The following is a 22,417-nucleotide window of genomic DNA, read 5'->3' on the forward strand; positions in this document are numbered from 1 at the left end:
CCCGGGCAGCTCTCGCAGTGTCCCGTAACCCCACGCTGCTCCCCGGCAGCAGTCCGGCTGGTGGAGACGAGGAATGCCAGGGAGGGGGAGCGCACCTCGTCACCTCCTCCTCCCTGCGCAGGGCGGGGAGGGAGCAGGTGAATGCGCCCTTTGTCCGGCCAAGGGCCCGACAGACCCAGGCTAGGCGCTGTTTGGGCCGGCCGCTGTCAGAGGGCAGACCCCGGGGCCGCGCTGTCCCGCCGCCCTCCGCCGCTCGGCACGGGGCACGGCACTGCGGCTCGGACCCGCGGGGCGGAGGGGACCGGGATGGGCGCGGAAGGCGGGGCCGGGCGGGGAGGTGGAGGCTGCGGCCCGGCCCCCCTGCTTCTCATCTCCTCAGAGTCCGGCAGGAGCTCCGCTGCTGWCCCGGGTCCGCTTTCCCCTCCGAGCCGGGACGGAGCCGAGCCGGGGCTGCCGCTGCCGCCGCTCCCCGCGGCGGGACCTCCGGCGGGAAGGAGAGGCCGGGCTGCCGGGCCAAGGTGAGTGAGCCCGCGGGGCGGGCAGGGGCCGGCCGTGCCCGCAGCCCCGGGAAAGTGTCCGTGTGTGCCCGCCCGGCCGGGCTGCGGCGGGTTCGGGTTCGGGTTCCGCCTGGGGCCGCGCCCGCCACGCGGCCGGGCCGGGCCGGGAACCCTCGGCGGGCTCGGGCTCCTGAGGGGGAGCGCCCCGGGCTCCTCCGGCCGAGGAGAAACGCCGAGCGACGCTCTCCGGCTCCCACTCTCTGGGCTTTCATGCGCTTTTCCACCGAGCTCAGCAGAATTCTTGAGGAGCRGGGAAAGTTATGAACTCGCGTGCTGARTGCTTACAGTCCCGCACGATGCAGYGCTTGGAAAGCGAGGCGCTTATGCCCGGCACTTTCATGCTGTCATTTTCCGATCGTGCCAAGAGAGAGAGGTTCAGTAACTATCCCGTGSCTCTTCCATCACTTCCTCATTACCACAAACTTTTTATTATACCTATTTTTCTTTTTTCGTGGAGCCAGTCCGGAAAATCTCTCGGTGACTTGGGAWGATGTTTTCTCGGGGTAATATCTGCACAGTGTGGGTGGTTCAGCATTACAATAGTATGCTTTCTCGGTGCAAAATTCAGTACCGTGCTGACAGCGCTGGAAACTTGGCTTTCTGCAGCAGGACATCCTCCACCCTCACGGGCAGCTGCCTCCCAGAGCAGAAGGGGTGTGCGCTGAGGATGGACATTAATGCAACTGTTTTCTTTCATAATAGCTGTGAGCTAGATGACTAACTGTCTCTCGCAGGACTCCTAATTTTCCTTCAGATGCGTTCCAAAAGRACACATACTCTATATTACTTCTCTCTGGCAATTTATAAGGCACCGAGGAGTAATTTTAAGTGCTCTTCATTTAGGGTTTTCAAAGGTTRTCACTGTGCTTTGTTACTGGGAAATAATTTTATGTTAACGTATCAGAAGCTGAGTGTAGTACAACATTATGACACTTGAATTTCCTTGCATGCAGTCACATGGCTGAAGCCCATAGTTCCMTGGATGAACACTACATTCATTCGCACATGCTTTCTTTTTTCTTTCTGTATTGTCTTTTTCTGCATAAACCTTGAATGCTGTATTTAACATTCCATTAAACATTGTATCCCAAAAAAACCCAATAAATCAGCTTTTAGAATCAGCAGCTGGCATTCTAGCTCATGGAATTTTTTTTTTTACATCATGATATAATTTATTATATCATCAATATAAAACTTTAACTAGAAGCTTATACTGGACTCTTCACTCTTCATTTCTAAATTTTCTTAATGAAGTGTGATAACAGCATGAGAACTGGGTGAGTCAAGCTTTTCCATACAGAGCTTCCAAACCTAAATAAAGCTTTTGGGCCTCTAAGACCTATATGTGTGGTAGCCAGAAGGTAGGCCCCAAAAACATAGACTGCCCTTCATATTATGAGTTCCTTAAAAATAGAAGTGGAATTCACTGTATTTGGGTTCACTGTATTTGTTTTTTTTCTGGGTAAGTATGCCATACTAAGTTCTATTTGCAAACTGTTCTTTGCCATTGTAATAGTTAGCAATTGTGTATATTGAAACATGTAGAAGKAGAAATTCTAAAATTTGAGGTTTTRTGAAGATACATGATACCCCAAAACTTGTGACATAATCATTTGGATTACCCCGTGGAATAGGGGCGAAAACAGAAATATGCCTCCATCAATCCATGCTTTCTTGGGTGCAGGATATACAAAGGATAACCATTTCTGACAGCATTAGCTGGTATAGGAAAGGGTTAACAGTCTGACCTTCAGACAGAACTCTTGTTGACCCTACTCKGCAACACTTGTCAGGAAGGTTATGCCCAAAGGGAGAGCTCACTACCAGGAGGGAAAAATCCAAAGAGAAATACTAAGGAAAAGAATACTGCAAAAAAAGAATACTTCAGCTTCAGGTACCTGGATGACTAACTGCAAGACTCATCGACTAAAGGAACCAGACACAGTAAAAGAAGGRAAATTGTCAAAGTCTCATTTGTCCATATAATTTCCCAAAAGTTTTAATGGACATAAAAGAATCAGTAGTTAGAAAAATAGTTTAATATCTAGTAATTGAGCTGTTCAGTAGGATAGTACATGGAAGAGTCACCTAGTAATTTTGTTAAAGATAGCCACAGAAAGTCACCCTGTGGTATGGCACTCTGAGTTTCCAGTGGTGTGCTGCCAGTGCCTCTCCTCCTGCAGTGTGATGTACACCTGGGAAGTCCATGTTGCAGGGTCCTTGCAGTCCATGTAGATATTTTGCACTCTTCAAGCTGTTGCCTTTCCTGCTACCATAGGATTTTTCAGAAACATCTCTTTCAGTTTGTCCATTCTCTTCCTTTTTTTTTTTTTTCTGGCATCTGATCTCTTGTTGTCTGTAATAGCTTAGAACAATTTCTACTGGTATTTGTGGTGATGAGTATTGCCAAAATACCTTGGAACAGCATAAGTGAAGCTCCAGTTTCTTGACAATCTTGATGGGAGAATATATCTYTAAAGCCACAGATGACTGTGAGGCAGACCAATCTTAAACCCTAAAACATACTAATAACAAYACATTTCCATGGGCTTCTTGCATCAGCAAGTCTTATGAATTTAATACAATTCATCTTCATACCATTCTACATGTTATTTCTGTAAGCTGTTTCAAAGTAATTTGTTGTTATTTAAAAACTCTCTTCTTGAATTTATTCGTTATTCCACTGTTGACAAGGATATTAGGCTTAAATATTCATTTTCATCAGTGATTTTGTTCTGTTGATTCATGCTGTCTCTTATTTTCTGCTTTGCCCAGAAACCAASCTGAGCTTTTCTTATTCTCAGAGGACGGACTTCTTCTATTTGACTGTACTTTCTCCACCAAATGTGTGGAGGATAGGGAAGAAAACAATTTGAGGGAAAATAGGCCTCAAATTTCCAGTATGGCATTTCAAAACCTGTGTTTACATCCTGTGTTTGTTTTGCAGGGAGTTTCCACAATGGAGAAGAGGGAAAGTGATAATCGTGCCATTGATCAGAATGCAGGTCAGAACATCATGCCGAGAAGAAATACAGGAAACCTTAACTACTTGGTAATACTTCTGTGAAAAAGCAGCTCATATGTCACATAGAATATTGCAATCTTTGATTCAATTTTTTTTCCAGAGACAGTGTTACCATCACACTGGCATATCATGAATATTTCTGAAGTGTCGTCACAATATTGACATGAAGAGATAAAAAGATAAAGAACWTCTCATTCAATTTAATCACAGTCCATGATAAAAAATACACAAAGTTTGGGGCAGCTAAAAACTACATGAGGTTAGCTGCCAATTGTATCATACCAGATGAGCAAAACTCCATAGAAATCATCTGGGATTTTTACTCAAGAATATAAAATTTATTTTTAGAGGAACCTTCATGATAGCAACATTGCATTCAGGAAGTTTTCCATATCACATAAAAAAAAAGATCCAGAAGAAAATCCTTTCTTGTGCAAATTACTTGGGCTACATCGTTCAGYCTATAGCTGAAATTTTACATTTGAAATCCATAACTTTTATCATAAGCTGAAATGATGCTTCACATAATGCAATCCTTCTTTCGTTGCAGTGTAATTATCTTCTGGAATTAAAATCTATTTTAAAACACCGCAGATAATGAAAAAAGGAAAATCTATGCTATAAGTGCCTTGCTGAAGGTCTGACTATGCTGTTTGAAATGTTACATTTCCGAGTTACCTTGTCTTTAATAGTGCATATGTTTTGGATATAGTTTCACTTCAGTATATTGTAAAAGTCATGATGGCAAATACTGTCATTACTGACATTTTTAATCTTCACTTGAACTGACTTTATATTTGCTTTCTGTTCGTTCCAGAATGTGGATATGCAGGTTGCCAATCCATCAGAAGCAGCTGCACTTTTTGATTTACATCAAGCACACCATTTTGGTGAGTTTGAACGCTCTTCAGAACAGCACTGCAAGCAGGATCTGTTCCCTAGGTGGCACTTGCCAATGAAGATAGCATCTGTGATCTCATTATTAACATTTATTTACACTTCTATGAGAGATGTCATATATCCTTTTATAASCAGAAAGGAAAATGTTTTCTATAAAATTCCAATCCTTGTCATAAACAAAGTTTTACCAGTGACTTCAATTACCCTTTTAGCACTAGTGTATTTACCAGGAATATTAGCTGCTGGTTTCCAGCTGTACTTTGGCACCAAGTATAAAAGGTTTCCCCAGTGGCTGGATAGATGGATGTTATCAAGGAAACAATTTGGACTTCTCAGTTTCTTCTTCGCTACATTGCACGCCTGCTATAGCCTGTGCTATCCTATGAGAAGATCATACAGATACAAGCTGCTGAACTGGGCATTCCAGCAGGTACGATGGGCACRTAAACACCAATGCTTCTGTGTTCAGGAAATCCTTGTTTTAGTCATTCAAGCAAATCTGGATGGGGGAAAGCCATTTTCATTGCCTTTGTTTGATTTTGAATTAGATTCCCAGAGAGCACTGTTAAGGGATGGAGCAGGAWCTAGTTGCCAAAGCACATAATAGARAGTCSAGTCATCACAGCTGTGCCYGTGTATATTAAATAAATAATTTTTTTCATTTGGGATTTTTTTCTCTCTGTGAAATGCACAAAATTTTATCTCCCAGGAGCATTTAAGTCTTTGGCRCACTATTAGTTTAGTGTAGATTAATCTTTTCTGAACCAATGAAATCTATCAACAAAAACTGAGTACTGAACACAACATTTTTAGACATCTTTGCAAAGTGAATCAGCCAGCAGTGAAGGAGGGCTGAACTAAATCACAGTAATCTGGATTTGCACAAACTAAATTTGTGACTACTGATGTCTCACAATTGGACTGATACACACTATCTTGTTTAAAGATAGAATTTCAGTGATGCTTCTGAGTTGTGGGCAATTGGCTGGCAAAGCTTTCTAAAATCCTCTGTAACTGGAGAGGATCCTAATGCTCACCTATCACCTTGAGTGCCATAAGTATTGCAAAATAAGGAATATCCCAGAATATAGTATCGACTGCTAATGTATGTTTTTATTACCCCCAAAGTCTAATCTAAAGTTTTATTAAAAGCACAATATGATGATGAGAGCAGATTCTTAGATTTCTGTAAACTACCTGTTGAAAGCTCCGAAATTGGCCTTATTGGTAATCTGACTTGAATGGATTACTAGAAATTGCCTTGAGATTCCAGTATTCGAGATGTAGACATGATTATATTTCAGGCATATTATGCCATGGTGATCACTAGCAGGATCAAAGTGCTATTGAAAGTAGTTGTAAATAGGAGAAGTTTTTACATCRGTTTATTAAAGTCACAAATGTATCAAGTTGTGTTTTTTAAAAAACAGAGCCAAACAACCACCCTGGCAGGATACTTTTATTAAGAATGCCTGCTGAATTACTTCCCTGAAGGAGTGCTTTTAATATATTTCCTGTTGTTATAATCTCCCTGACACAATGTTTAGCCACAGGTGGAATTTTTTTCTTGTCAAAACTAAGATTTATCCTGCTGTGAAGGCAGGTTAACAGGCCTCAGAATCAGTCTCTTCTGCCCAAGACATTGATGAGGTCTAAATTCTTCTCTCTAAAAGCTTGCCTTTGCTCTGCAGCTACTAGTGAAGACTTTGTCATCAGAAGTAAATAGCAGTTACAATCAAACAAACCAAATGTGTTCCTTTGCTTATTTAATTAATGTCACAGTGAAAATAGTGAAATTACATTTCAAACAAGCAGCCAAATGTGCCAGTTTGTAATTTTTAATATAGTGTTCTTTTTGGCAGGTGAAACAAAAAAAAGAAAATGCCTGGATTGAACATGATGTTTGGAGAATGGAGATTTATGTGTCTCTAGGAATTCTGGGACTTGCTTTGCTGGCCCTGTTGGCAATAACATCAATTCCATCTGTGAGTCATTCTTTGACCTGGAGAGAGTTCCACTAYATTCAGGTGTGCATGAATGTCAATACTGCATGTCATTAGTGCCATTTGTAGAACTGTGTTATCAGCTAAGGCCATTAGGAATGAGAAACATCAAACACAGAKGAGTTAGTGAAACCAATCTAAAAGTTTGTTCTGTACTCTTTGTTAATTGGTTTGCAAGAAATGTTCTTTTCATTCACTCTTTTCAGGAGAACAAGCTGTTGTGTTCAGTGTATAAACTGGGAAGAAAAGACAACTTCAAACCCCTCTTTTTCCTCTTCCTGACTTTGTGACCAGCAGCAGTTGTCCCTTCAAGACCTTTTCTTAGCTCTGGTGCTGGAGACATTTCAGTCACCTTCTATAATCTTTCTGAAATGCCCTGTGTCCTGCTGAATTGGGAGTAGGTGGCATTGAACCAGTCAATGCTGCTCCCATATGACACAGTATTCTGAAAGAGACACATAATCGAATCCAGCCAGTCTTGAGTTTGCTACAGCTGTGCTTGTTTCCTTCACCCATGCATCTGGTTTACGCTCTCAATTCTCTTACATCATATGCAATAATAATCAGGGGTGGTCTCATTAGATTTAAGCAAGTGTTGGATCAGGCCCTCAAACACCAAAATCTGAAAATTCAATAGCCTATTAAGTACGTGGCATTTAAAAACTTGATTTGTGTTTTAAAAGCAGTTCTGAAGTTATAATCACCAATTAGTGATTTGATGTTCTACACACTTTATGAAGTCATCATTTGTAAGAGAAGTTTTCTGGATTACAGAGACAGTGGACGGGTCAGGAGGGTGTCTCCAAATGCATGATTGCTTTCAGTATCTAATGACTATGTGAAGAAACCCACAAGAGTAATACTTCTGTGTTGGACTTGTTTTATGAACAAATAACATTACTCAAAAATCAGGTTCTATACGTTTAGCAGTTGGGAAGGCAGTGTTCAATTTCACAGATGAGTACAAGATTGTTTTGTGACAAGAAACTCAAAATTACTAGTAAATTTTCTTTACTACTGAATTTTGTAAACAACCTAAGCCAAATTTATTACTTTAAGTGAAATGAAAGACTTGAGTTTCYTGGAGTTGTGCAATTGCTTTTGCCATAGTACTAGACTTACTAGAGATTGTGATTTTAATTTAGCTTAAAATTTTTCTTTGCAAGTAATCAATTAATCCTGCTTTTGGACTCATAATAATTTATCACAGAATTAAAGTAATTTCGTATACAGATGGCATCTGTAAATTGAGATATTCAGGACTGAGTGTCTTTCAGGAATAACCTGTAATCTCTTCTGGTTTTAACTAAGTATCATAGCAATACTTGATATGTATTGTGCCTCATTCAYTTTCTTTTATGGTGGCATAAAGGGGTACAGTTGGAGTCTTGAATTATAATTCTTACATATATATAATTATTAATAATATTATATATATAATTATTATAAATATATATATGTAATTCTTGTATCATTTAAGTTCAAAGCCAATGGTCTTCTTTTTGTTGACTTGAACATATTGGTCAAGGCTGTTCCAGATTTCCGTAATTGCTTAAGAGAGTACTTTTTTTTGCCAAGTTGAGAAAAATAAAGAGCTTACTATTTTCTTTCTCTTTTCAGAGCAAGATGGGATATTTAGCCCTGCTGCTATGCACTGTTCATGCACTGGTGTTTGCTTGGAATAAGTGGGTTGATGTTAACCAATTCATCTGGTATACACCACCTTCATTTATGGTTGCAGTTTTTCTTCCTATTGTAGTTCTGCTGTGTAAATGCATCCTGCTCCTCCCATGTTTTAGGCAGAGGATAAGGAAGATCAGAAGTGGTTGGGAAGCTAACACACAAGCCAATCAAACCAGCATCACTTCCAGACTGTAGATCAAATATGGACATTTCCTGTCCATGTATCAAATATGCTCAAGGCTATGAAATTTTAACTCACGAGTTCTGTTTTCATATTTTCTATAGATGTTTCTTTTTCACTTTTCATTTTTACTTCAGGAGWAAGAGATACTTGATACAATTTTGATGTTTTTTAAGACAGAAGATGAAAACATTCATTTTACACTTTATTCAATRTTTTGATATTTGATCATTTCTTTCTTCTTACGGCCTTTAAAGTCCAAGTGTTTCATTGTTTCAATCTCAATTCTTTTGTAGGCAAAAGCAATCATAAATCATTTCTCTAGAGGGCCACAGAAACTAAAAAAAATTATTGCATCACAGAGCCCAGRAATGCTTTCTACTTCATTCAGCCATGTGTGTACCTTCATTAAAATTCAGAATTATAATGGGGCAAAAACTAGAGTATTTCTCATCCCATTCCCTCTTAACACCTGCAGCCTATGTTTGACTCTGCAGAATGGGGGCCTTGGCATATGAGTCAGACAGAAACTGTGTATTCCCGCCAGGTCTTGAACTTACACAACTGGGCAAGCAGAATTACAAAGAACTTTACAAGGTAAATACCTCCTAGGCTTGGGCACAGTTTAAAAAAAGAGTTTTTAGAGTCAGATCTCCGTCTTATCCAGGACTAGGTGTGTCTCTGTTTACTTGAAACGATAAAACATTTCCCATTTTTTATTCCATGAACACGTTCTTTTGTTTCTGRTGCTGGAAATTTTCCATGCTTTTGACCTCAGCCTGAAGCCCTTGACATGTGCTAAACTTTATTCACACAAATTATTCCAGTGGGATAACTACCATCAGGTAAATGTGTTTTATTGTTTACGCTGGGACCAGCACAATTGTGTGACTGGAAGAAAAACATTAGAAATAGACATTTGAATTTTGCCATTGATTTGGCAAGATTCTCCTATAAAATGGTTTCCAAATGCATTTGCTTTTACAGAAATTTTCATAATAATTTRATTAGCTCATTAAGTCCTACTTTCCTTATGTTGCATAGGTCTGGCTGAATGTCTTAAATGAATAATTCATTTGTTAGTATCTGTTATTCAGTAGTTAATATTTTCACCCAAYGTCAGGAACATTTCTGCCAGTCTACCTGCAGGAGTTTACTAGGACRTGGACTGTTGATGCCACCTATTGCTGAATGAGAATCATCTGAGTGAGAATTATAATTGGTAATGCCTCTGGTACTAAAACAAACAGGAAAACAGCATATGCCTAAACAAAATACATAATACATGGTGCTAAAGAATCTCTTGTACCTTTGTGGACTTATACACTGAGCATAAATAACAGACAGGGCTAAATAGCTACAGGGGTATTACATTTTGTATTTTCCTGATTGTTTACCATTCAATTATTGCAACTTAAAAGCTGGCCTTTTTATTTGCACGTAATGTAGCACTGTGAAAGTAACTGGGGGCATGGTGGCCTATATAATAGAGACTGAAATCTGTGTCATTGTGTATCCAACCAGTAATGCATGGCAGAGGCAAAAATCCTAAAATACAGAAAGCTGGACTTCAGTGTTAATCTGAGGAATTTCTAACAGAGCAGAAAAAGTATGAATCTCAATGTAATTGCATTTACATTTCTATGAAGGAAATAAATCTTTTATAAGTCATAAGCTCTATGCACTTGTTCCAGAAGGTAGTGCAAGATAGCATAACTTCATTCATTTCAACCAGTTAATACGGGTTGAACTCCTAACATAAATTACAGGGGCAAACCARTTTCAAGATCATCACATACTATCCAGACTGACCTTTTATGCTTATCATTYAACTGGGTACATTTAACACACTTCAAACTTTTCTCTCTAACATTATTCAGAGGCAAACACAGAAGTGTGTTCTGTAGTCTACAAAAGCTATTCTAAAAAATCATGTATGACATCCAAACATTTAAGCATATTTTTCTGTACTGATTGTTTCAAGTAGGAGCCAGGTTTTCTGTGTCAGATTCAGCCGTTTCTCTAGAAGTTACCACTGACTAGCCACAATTTGAGACTTCATGTTGAGTCTCTTCCCTGCTTTGAAGTGTTGAGTAAACTACATCTTAGTAACTCACTTCCCAGTCTGCAGGCTGCCCAGGGAAGTGGTTGACTCACTGTCCCTGGAGGTATTTAAAAGACATTTAGATGTGATGCTTAGGGACATGTTTTAGTGGTAGGCTTGGTAGTGTTAGATTTATGGTTGGATTCAATGATCTGAAAGGTCTTTTCTGACATAAATGATTCTATGATTTGCTAATTTGAAGGCATTAAGATACAACAGTGAGGGAGGAAGGTCATGTAAGGTCTRTAAAGGGCTAAGAAGAAAACACCATTGGCAGTATTTAATTTCTCGCTTTGTAGCAGACATGATTTAGTTCAACACTAATTAAACTAAGTTTATATGTACCTTTTAATTTATGTTTATGTATCTGTTTCAAAATTCAGTGTATTAATAGGCCTWTATACTATTATAATACATAATTTGAATGTGTGTGCACATTTGAGACACTTTCTTGTAAAGCACTAATTACTTTTTATAAAACAGTATCATTAAATGCTTCAATGTATGCTGTATCTGCATTGTGTYATATACTTCCAGGGTAAAAGGGTAAAAAGACACAGTAGACTCTAGAAGAGCTGCTGACATGAACACTCTAAGGGACCGTTCTCTCTGTGCTGGTGAAGAGCCTAGAGCCTCCAAAGGAAAGAAGACAAAGATGTGAAAAGCAAAATGTACACTTTCATAGTGTAATGAAAGTWCATTTCCCCTGACAAATCCCTTAACTGATTGCCTGTATATTCTAGCATTCAGAGGAGATTTTGTGAGAAGGATGAGAAGGCTTTAGAAGGAGACYCAAGATCCCTGGAAATACTGATTAAAGACCAAGAAAAGCTCAGGAATAGCAAGGGCATTGAGGAAAGGCATGTAWGGGTGTACTTTTGGGTAAGATTCCATCATTCTAGTGGCAGTGACTTTAAAATGCCTCTACAAGGCCTGTAAAGTACTTTTTTCAGTCGTTGCATGTCTCAAATGTATTTGAGAAACACAGAATTGAAACTCTGGAGATATAAATTGTTAAAGGGGCTTGAGAATTTTATGCCAAGTTCRTCTAGAGAGGTCATATCCAGAATACTCTTCCCAAGAAGTGATAGCAAGAATCATTGCTCAGCCTGGGCTGTGTTGGCTATTGTGTAATGCAAATTCGTGTTGACAGCAGCAGTTACTGTAAGCAGTCCCTCCCTTTGGCTGCTCTTCTCTGTTCTCTCAGTTCTGTAGGTCTTCAAAGATGTGAAGTTCATCAGAGAAGGGCATTGGATCCAGCTGAAAACTMATGCAGAGAAAAGAATGATTCAGCTAGATCCGTTCATGGCTCTGATTCACCTGACAACCATGCACACACGTCAGTMGGAAGGATGGGAAGAGATGTAAACAGGCAGCTAACTTTAACCCTAAATGCAAAGTTCCAAGTGCTTCTGAAAGTTAAAAACCTTACATTATTTCACCCTTTTTTCAGTAGCAAAAATATTTTCATGGTTCACTTGTAATGTTCGTAGTTTTCCATGAATGAGTGGGCAAAAATGTGTTCCAAAACCCATATAAAACTGCCTGACCTCTACGTGACTGTGGGCTGTGTGGTTTCATTTGAAGAGGTGATGATTTCACATCTTTTCTCCTACATCCATAGTTTCTAGTACTGCCCCTTGACAGCACAAAATGYTATGTTAACCATTTTTGAAATTCAAACTACTTTCTTTTAAACTAATTTTCTCTARATGGCAGTAAAGGAATAATTTAGAAGAACAAAACAAAACAAAAGCCCAATTTTTGAAAACATTGAATCCACTCATGAAGAATATAATCTGCTGTAGTTGCTCTACGTGTCTGGCAATGGCTTGTCATTGCCACTGACTTTTTTTTTTCTGTASTGCCAGGATTTCTTGATCCCATGAGTATATTCTGTTCCTGATTGCAAAATTATTTATTATTATTTCTTTTCTTAAATAAGTCTCATTAAATTCAGTTGCATCAGGATTCATTATTGTTTGAACTTTTCTGTAGATTGAATTTAACATTTGAATGGGTATAGTGAGRCTAATTTATTAAGTAGGCATAATTAGTTTTCAACTGAAAATATACAAAACCAATCCATGAACAAAACTCTATCAACATCAAGAAGGCTACAGCTACTTTCTATAAAGATGATACAATAGAAGATAGTTTTGTATTGTTTTGTTTCTGTTTATGTATATTTCATCTCCATAGTATGAAAGTTTATTGCTAAGAYAAATATGCTCTGTCTTGACTTGGTTAAAAATGTGTTGTCTCTGTGGGACTTGCAGAATATTACTACTGCTACTGATAAAAGTATTTGGTCCTTAAATTTCATCTTTTTGGGTTCACTATTTAAAAAAAGTAGGAAAATGTGGGGTTTTTTTAACTGGATGGTCAAATTTGTAGTTTAAATTCATGTGCAGTCTATATACRTGCTTACACTTAATTGTTGAATGTTCTCACATTCTCACTGAAAAAATAATTTTCTATGTGAATATCTCCATTGTTTTAATGCTGAGAAATATCTTATTGCTGGATTTAAAGGAATGGCCATRTAATCCACCTCTAATTATTTCTCAGGGGTTTTTTTTAGTCCTGTGACTCATACATAAAACTGAATGGCACTTTTCTCTTGCCTGTACCTGTGCATGTACCAGAATAACTTCTGAACAGTGTGTCTCATTCATTCATACATACTCTTAAGTATCTAACAGGAAATCCTTAAAAAGAAAATAAACAAGAACCTGGAATTGGGAAAAAAACAAGGCACTTTCAGAGCTCTTCAACTATATCTGCAGCTTTAGTTTATCAATCTAACAATTGCTTGACGTCACTCATAATTAAAATAATGATGGCTTTCCCTTGTGCTTTCTAATTGCAATAGATTTTGTACATTCACAAGGATATGAACATCTTACATTATTTATTCCCTGATAATTAATGACAGGCCAAAGGGTATTCTGGGACTAAGAAGCTATGCAAAGAGGCATCAACATGGAATCAGAAGAAACAGAAAAACTGGGGATCTGTGAAAAAGAGGAAAGGAGACATGGCAAGCACTCAGATATTCTTAGCAAAGTAAAGTAGCCCAATGATTTTCTTTAAATGGCACTAAAGGAATAATTCAAAAGAACTTTTGGAGCTCARTGGGTGTTAAAGGGTAAAAATAAGTAGGTGGAGGATACTGAATGAGATCAATGAACATCATCAAGTTAGTAGGGAATAGAAATCCTTAGTCAGGGAGATGGTAAAATGAAGGACAACCAAAGGACTGCTGGGAGAGTCTGCAAATACTSAAATTAATCCTTCAAACAGAGAGGAGATGGGAGGGTTGATTATCCACATGGAGCTTGAGAATGGAATGAATACAAAGAGACCAGGTGTGTGTAGAATTTGACCTGCAGAACCTATTAAGCTGCAACCATTTCTCCAACCCTGAAATATTTGAGGCATTTCTGGAGAAATGTTTAAAATCCACTGATTTAGATGAACACCAGCAAGATTACAAGTGGTTAAGTGGTATACCATTTCTGAAGCTTGGGGAACTTGGAGATATTGCTTCACTTTTCATAAYCACCTATATATAAGATGAGTCATTTTCAAATAACAGCAGATGTTGCTTATTTCCTGGTGAAGCGTACATCATGTACTAAACGAAGGAAAACTTTTACGTAAGACACAATGAAACTAAACCACTCTTAAACATTACTTATGCAAAATAAGGAACCAACTGAAACCAGGTTTAGATTGTGCATTACACTATATTCAGAAAATTCCTAAGAACTTTAGTCTTATCCTTGTGCCRATATCACTATTCTACTTAATATATTAAATCCCCAGTGTTTAGTCCTTGCAGAGGCAAAATTCCCCATGAAACCAATGGGACTTTTATTTAGCTATTCAGAGCATGATTTGTCCCCTGCAGTCACAGAAATACTTCATGTCTTCACTCTCTTTAATGCAATTACCAATAAATTGTCACCTTCTTTGGTGTTTGGGATGGACTCTATCCTGCCATGTACCTTCCATCAAGGCAGCCTTATCAAGGGAACAGCAATAAAATTTGTTACCACTATTGTCAGTCTGGCCTGAAGCCCTCCATATGACAACACAGCAGCCGAGGCATGCAATCTCACAAAGTTTTATTCATCCCTGTTAAACATCCTTCCTCAGCACCTCTGTCCTSGTTACAGAGAAGGGCTTAGCCCCTAATGGGCTTGGCCAAGCTGTTTATTCAAAACCAGCACAACCTCCCTGGAAACGCTTCCTGTCAGAAAGGAATTCTTACACCTTCCTGACACCAAGGTACTGAAAAAATAAGGGAAAATTGGTGTGAGGAATGCCAGTTGGGAGGAAGAGAAAATGAAGTACATAGGGTAAGTAGGAATGAGACGCACTTAGGTACTAGAATGAGATGAGGGTGAGTGAATGAAGCAGGGAGAAACTGTGAGCCTGCAGAAAWTTTGGGAGATGGAAGTGGGGTATAATTTAATTATAATTTAATGCCCTCTTCCTTCTGGTTTCACATTCTTATTCCAACCTTATCCTCCCTGATGCCTCCTCCTCCCCACTCTCAATCCCTCCCCTAAACATACCACAGTAACTCTTGCACATTCCTACAATCCCCTTAAAATAGCCAATAATAATAATTTTCAGACAATCCTTGCATACCATATCAAGTCCCGCATCTCTTTAGAAAAACGCTGATTTTTACATTACATTCAGGGGAAACAGTTTTCTTCCCTTGATGACACTGGCAGCTTTCACCCGTCACAATGATCTGGTCCTCTTGGTTGGTCTTGGTAGTAGGCAATTTGACTTCATTTTCATTGATCCACTTGCTGGGGTTCCTTCACCTGTTACTCCTCTGACCCTCACTGGGTCTTTGTTTTTGCCACAATTAGCCTTTGATAATTTAACCCAATAATACAGAGAAGCAGATATATATATATATATAATACAGATAATTTAACCCCATAATCAGAGTGTGGAGCAGACGCATTACAGGAGGAGACTAAAAGGTGGAAACTCTTCAAGTGAGAGGGGGAGAAGGTGGAAGGGAATTAAATCAAGATTTACAAAATATTGAAGACAGTGGCCAAGTAAAGCACAGGACTATTTTTCACTTGATCTACCTGACCAGGAATAGAGAGGATTCAATAGAAATAGTAGAAGATCAGTTTACAACTGTTTAAGAATGTGCATCTTTCTGCAGTARAAATTCTGGACTTTGCTGCCACACAGGGCTGTGGAGGCAAACAGAATCAGCAGGTTCAAAAGAAGGTTAGATAAACCCAGAAACAACAGCCCCTAAAGCAATACCAAAAGGGCTTTGTAGGTATGCACCATATGACATCACTAGGGTAAATATGGATTTGGGAGGAGAGTACAAAATACAGTGGCAAAGCTTGCACACTCTCCTTAAACAGCATTTTTTTTGCTGCTCTTGAACATGTATTAGTGAGTTAGACAGGCCATTGGTCTGACCAAGTATGGTTTCTTAAGTTCCCTTACATCAAGAGTAAATCACTCAGATTAATACATTCCTCTAASTTTCATGGCAGGAAAACAAATATGTTAGGAATGATAACTTAAATTCTAAAGAAATTAATTTTTTGCCTTGATAGTGACAAACTGCATAACTCTCAGGCTCTGTACCAACTCATTGGCCTCAATTCATATCTGTGGAACTAATGACATAATTCTTCGCAGGATTGGGAATTCAATTAGTATTTCATTCCTCTATAAACATACAGGGTTTTTTTTTACAAAAAAAAAAAAAATACAGTGCTAAGTTGCTATTGAACTATCATGGTTTCATTTTTGTTTGTCCAGGAACATTTCACAAAGCCAGCATGATCCCATTCAGTGAAACAAAATGTTCAGAATCAATTAACTGAAGACCTAATCTATGACAAGGAACAAATGAGGAGATAACAAATATTTTCAATTACATATTTCTACGATTTCACCACCATGATAATACATACTACATAGTGTAGTGCCTGCACCAGTACAGGCTGGGGGCTGAYTTGGAAACCATCTCTGAGGMRAAGCACCTTGGAGTYCCAGTGAACAACAAGCTKCCCATGAGCCAGCACTGTGCCYTTGTGCCCTCGCAGGCCAATGGTATCCTGTGGTGYGTTAGGAGAGCATTGCCAGCCRGTCAGGGGAGGTGATCCTGCCCCTCTGCTCAGCCCTGCTGAGGCACATCTGGGCTGCTGTGTCCAGTTCTGGSCTCATCAGCAAWAGRGAGAAATGGAGYTCCTGSAGKGGATCCAGCAGAGGCTRCAAAGATGATTGGGGGACMRGAGCATCTCTTAAAAGGAAAGGCTGAGGGAGCTGGGCCTGTTCAGCCTYGAGAAGAGACAACTGAGAAGGGACTKCACCAGTGTCTGTCAGTGTCCAAAGGGAGGGTGCCAAGAGGATGGACCAGGCTCTGCTTGGTGGCTCCAAGCAATAGGGCAAGAGGCAAYRGGCAGAAACTGARGCACAGGAAATTGCACCTAAATATGTGGAAGAACTTTACTGTGCAAGTGACCATTGGAGCAGATTRTCCAGAGAGGGTGTGGAGTTTCCCTCACTGGAGATATTTAAGAACCATCTGGAAAMAATTTTGTGCAGTGTTCYCTAAAATGGCCCTGCTTGRGCAGGGAGGTTGGACYRGATGACCCACTGTGATCCCTTTCAACCTGAAACATTCTGTGATCTTGATTAATTTTCACTTCACTTCTATTCTCAAGGAAAAACTGTAGCCTGCAATTTTGTGAAGGAAATTTGAAATAAAAGAGCTAAAAAGGTAAAACACACTAGTCTTAGGCTGTGAAATGGTGGTTAAGCCACAATGCAGCCTAAGCTTTCTTCAGCTACTTTAGTATTCAGGCAAGTATTTTGTTTTTTGAATAAGTTTTTCAGCTGTGTAATATCCATGCTTCACTAGGAAGGAGGTATGTCTGTTCTTGGTTAAGAATTCAACTGACTGAAAAGCTTTTGTTTGGATGCAACAGTTTTCATTATTAAAAAAAAATATTTTTCACCTGACTTTGCATCCAACAATTATTTCAGGCATAAGGGCATACCTTTAGAACCTACTATCTCACTTTGTAGATACCTTTTAAAATGAGCAGCCACAAACCAAGAAAAAAATTTCAGACCTTCTGTTACTTAACACCACAAAGCAAATGTTGTTTCAGGGAGAACTGGAAAGGTCACACAYGACTGTTCTCCACATGAAACCAAGAACAAAGGTCCTGAAACCCCTCAACTGGGCATCACAATAGCTATGGAAAACCATAGTCAGAGAAAGCTAGGAAAGGTTTCCTTCCTTCYTTCAAATTCTTTCTGGTAAATAAAATTAATCTGATAGATCATAAAATCAGAAACAATCCTCACTGTTTTTCTACTTGAATTGCCTTAGAAATAGAAATGTAAGTCTCTATTTTTTGTTTGGTTTGGAGTTTTTGTAGGGGAAGAAGAGAGTGGAGACGTCCTCCACTTTGGGTGAATTGCCCTTTATTTGTAACTTTTCTTGGGAGAAGATGTCTTGTTTCACATGACTTACCAGTATTTCTCAACTATAGCTTATAAAATGTGTTCTGTAAAGGTGTTTCTTCTCTTTCCTTCATTCTTTCTCTTTTTTCTCTCTTTTTTTCGTTTCCTTTTTCTCTCCTCTCCTCTCCTCTCCTCTCCTCTCCTCTCCTCTCCTCTCCTCTCCTCTCCTTTCCTCTCCTTCTCAAAAGCATATCTAAATGGTTTTAGTTTTTTCAGTTTGTGCTTTTTTTCCTTGCTTTTGACTACTGAAATTCAGATCCTACAGGGTCTGAAAGAGGTAGCGATACCTGGACATTAGTGATTTCACAAATTGGTGAAATTCAATGAGTGAAGAAGAGCCTTTAGTTGAGGTGTTTACCATTTGTTTTTGTTCTTTGTTTCATTAGCAGTAAGGTGGTGGTATTTTTAATAGTATATTTATTTTTTAAAAACATCCCATTTTTTCAAGTAAACAACGACATACCTCTCAGATCAATTTTGTATGTACAAAGAATGGGTAAGACGTATAAGTTTTATTTTTAGAGTAATTGCARGCTTCCATAAGAAAAAATTAGTTGGTCTGAATGTTCCTGGCKGGGAAACACTGTATTTTTCTGCTAGGTTATAAAATTAGCAGTGTTGAGGGTAGTATGCCAAAATTTATTGTATTTGTTGCCCTGATAGGAAGCAAAATTTTATGTGTTTGTTTTCACTCTCTTGCCACAGGGAAATTCCCAGGGCTTTGCTTTCCCATTGCCAAGAGGAAGAACCAGAATATCTGTTCCATTTGCCATTTGGAAAGTCCTTTGTTATGTTCCATCCCTTAAAGGAAGAAATAATAATGCTGCCCTGGACTTTGCTAAAAAAAGAAAAACACCTGCTAAGATAAAATSATCTCCTATTTCACCAGATGGTTTAATACAGACATTTAACAGGGTATTGGAGAACTACGTTGACTACAGGTCTTTGTACCTAATTTGAGAGAACTGTAACTATCCAATTTCATCCTCTCACTAAAGAGACATGGTCCAATTTTGTTGAGAGCTTAAGCATATAAAAGTTATTTATATGCCCTTGCTCCCATGCTAATCTTGCAAAACAGGCCCTCTATGCTTTTCCTGCTTGAACAGGTAAGTTACACAGCAATGGAAGGGGGGCTGTAGTTGTTTTAGTCTCAATTTCAAACAAGAATTTTCAAACTGGAAAACCTCAAAAAGGGGAGAAGGAAAACATAAAAACACGTTAAATCCATCAAACTGCCTTGATTTTAAATGGAGTAGATACCAAGTTAATGGTGTCTGTTCAACAGTCTGGTAAATGACCATGCCTCAGAAGTTCCCTCATTTACCCCAGTGCCAAAGGCTAAAGTCGGGTAGKTTTGCACATAGTGAGAGGAGAAACAACCAGGGAAGAAATAAACAGTGTAAGTGAGAAACAACACTGAATGATATCCATGGTCATGGATTAGGAATGAAGGACCAGGGTCAGAGCCRGCACACCCTACACAGTGCAGGCTGCAGGACAGAATTGTGATGCTTTACCATAAAAAYGTAGCTAGAGAGCACTCACAGACCAAACAGCTGCCCAAGAAATAGGTAACAAATCATGGTAACATCATCTAATCATATACCTGGATTAGAAAGAAAATTCCTTCTTATTAAAACAATATAGATCTAATGCATCATCTTCTAAAGGTCAGAGTCTTCTATTCAAGATTTTAAACTGCAGTAATAATGTAAAAAAAAAAAAAAATCCTGCAGGAAAGCAATGACAAACACTCATTTTTACAGCCTTCATATTAAGGCTTTAATTCAAATAAATTAAGAATTCTAAGACGGTGACTGCTCTGATTTTGTGTGATGCATTATCATTTTGAGGTGCATGACTCAAATGCCCATTTTAATGTTAATACTCTTCTGGTAACAAAAGTTACACAAAGAAGAATATAAAGAGAATCAGCCACAAATAATGCAAGAAAGAGCATTGTGCTTTTTTCTTCTGATACATTTATTGGTCGGACTAATTTTTTTTGCTATTGTAGCTGTACTGGCTACCAAAAAACAAGCTGGGATAACAGCTTTTGAATCAATAGCACAGAAAAGGAGAATGTTAGAATAAGAAACTGAAGAGCTGAAGTGCTGGTTCTCACCATGGAAAGCACCRATTCATTTCTGAGTAGTCTGTCAATGGATTCACCTTTTTGTTCTATTCTGTGGAGAATCAACTCAGTCCTCAGTGTCTAGGAGCTGAAAATGCAGTTTGGAAAATCAAGTGATACCATTTCCATGCACCTATTTACCAAATAAAAAATAGTTTAAAAATACTTTATGATGCTTTCAACATCAAGAAAATTACTTATTTAATAATTGAGGAGGGGAGTGAATGGCTTCTGAACTACAACAGAAAATGTCACAGTCTTCTTTAAAAATTCTACAGCACGATTGTCATGATTATATATTGAAACAAATATTTGAATTAATTACATGGTTCATTTTGCAGAAGTCCTCAGTTAATGCACTRTGGAAACAAGCAAATTTGTACACACAAAGGATGTTCAGTGTTTCAGTGTCATCCCGCCGGGCGCTTCTTTTCAATCACCTGTGCACTCACCAGTTTTTGCTGCAAAATGAGAGACACATCTCCACKTGGGTTGGTCAGTTGGAAAAGCATTAAAAACAAAGGATTGAGGGTTATACCTTGTTACAAATACAGAATAGCTTAATGAAAGGGAATTTATCAGGTAACAAAGAAGATGTTAAAATCAGAAGCTATGTTTTTTCAGGAAAAAGCTCCATTTGTCTTCAACTGGAAATCTCCATKTCAAGCAACATAGAATTCAGATCTTGGGGCTTAACTTTGCTTTTATGTGGCTGAACCATGCTTCTCGCTTTGTGCAACAATGAAATCAGAGCACAACTCCCACCTGCACAAAGTATACTGGGCACACAGCAAATATGGRGAGTGACATCCCCACTACTCACACCTGGGAAGCTGTTCTGGGCTGCAGGGACACCCAACACCCCCTCAGAATTAATCTTTCATGAGAAGAGTGGTGAAATTCAGGAATAGGTTGCTCAGAGAGGTAGTGGATGTCCCATCATTGGAAACATTCAGTMAGGCCAGATGGAGCTCTGAACAACCAGATCTAGTGGAAGATATTCATGCTCCTTGCAAGGATGTTGGACTCTMTGACCTTTAAGGGTKCCTTCCAACCCTGCATTCTGTGACATACCATGGTGCAACTCCTCACCCACCGCCCTGCAGCTGGCACTGGCTGCAGCAGCACTCTTCTGCCAGGAGAGGATAAGGAAAGGTGGCTGATGGCAGATTCCTGCTGAAAAACTGCCTGGGCCAGGGCAGCTGAGGCAGGGCACAGCTTGGGAGGTGTGTTTTGCCCTCTGGGCCATGAGCTCATCTGGGGACTGGCCAGTTGCTCACACCATGTCAGCAGCACCCTGGGTCCAGCTCTGCCTGTGCCAGAGGCATCATGCAGACCAGAGAGGTTGGGCTGGAGACAGTGGCCAAGGCTGAGGGCACCATGGGGCCATCTGCACCTCTCTCTTTCCTCACACCATTCAGTTCTGTCACTGAATCACAGAAACACAGCATTGTTAAGGTTAGAAGGGAACTCTGGAGATCATCTGACCAATCCCTGTTGAGGCAGGGAATCCTGGAGAGGATTCACACAAGAGAGCATCCAAGTGAGGTTTGAGTGTCTGCAGAGGAAGACTCTGCAACTGGTTCCAGTACACYGCCACCCTCAATGTCAAGCAGTTTTTCCTCATGTTGAGGTGGAAYTTCTTGTGTTTTGATTTATGACAATTGCTCCTTGTCCTGTTGTCGGGCACCACTGAAAAGAGCCTGTCACCCTCTTGACATCAGCCTCCGAGATATTTATATCCATTGATGAGATTATGAGATTCCCTCTCAGTCTTTTCTYCAGACTATAAGGGCCTGGTTCCTGCAGGAAAGAGAGATGCTCCAGATCCCTCATCATCTTTGTTGCCTCCCTTGGGCCCTCTACAGTAGCTCGTCTTTCTTGCACTGATGAGCCCAGAACGGACCCAGACTCCGGTGAGATGTGGCCTCACCAAGGCCGAATAGAGGGGGAGGATCCCCTGATGGCCCCGCTCTTCAGGATGCACCCAGGATACCACTGGYCCTCCTGCCCGCAAGGACACACGGCGGGCTCATGGCCAGCTCGTCACCCACCCAGGCTCCCACGCCGTCCGGAGCCGCGGGGCGGCGGTGGCGGCCGCAGGGGGCGGATCGCAGCGCAGGAGAGGCACCGCCTCCCGCCCGCCCGGCACTGCGGGGCCCGGCTGCGAGGAGGAGCGGCGGCGGCGCGGTGCTCTGGCGGGCGGGCGGAGGTGAGCGCGGAGGGGCCGGGGCGGGCCGGGCTCCATCCCCGCCGGGCGCTCCTCGGCGCAGCCGCGCCCGCCA

General features: G+C 40.0%; 2 protein-coding genes across 2 annotated transcripts in view; both read left to right on the top strand.

Moving 5' to 3' along the window:
* Nucleotides 1-458: 458 nt before the first annotated feature.
* Nucleotides 459-7,659, top strand: STEAP1 (STEAP family member 1). Its single transcript, XM_057376786.1, has 4 exons — nt 459-518; nt 3,505-3,609; nt 4,400-4,912; nt 6,345-7,659. Exons 2-4 carry the CDS (start codon nt 3,517-3,519, stop codon nt 6,540-6,542), a joined length of 804 nt encoding a protein of 267 aa, XP_057232769.1. The 5' UTR covers nt 459-518; nt 3,505-3,516; the 3' UTR covers nt 6,543-7,659.
* Nucleotides 7,660-22,291: 14,632 nt separating this feature from the next.
* The window catches only part of STEAP2 (STEAP2 metalloreductase), a 15,842-nt gene continuing 15,716 nt past the window's right edge, over nt 22,292-22,417 (top strand). The window contains exon 1 of the mRNA XM_057376772.1: nt 22,292-22,344. The gene's annotated coding sequence lies outside the window, so the exon portion shown is untranslated. The remainder of the gene's footprint in view (nt 22,345-22,417) is intronic.

Source organism: Malurus melanocephalus, unplaced genomic scaffold (genome assembly GCF_030028575.1).
Source record: "Malurus melanocephalus ecotype Western Australia unplaced genomic scaffold, MMel_1.1 scaffold_290, whole genome shotgun sequence".
In the NCBI taxonomy this organism is placed as follows: domain Eukaryota; kingdom Metazoa; phylum Chordata; class Aves; order Passeriformes; family Maluridae; genus Malurus; species Malurus melanocephalus.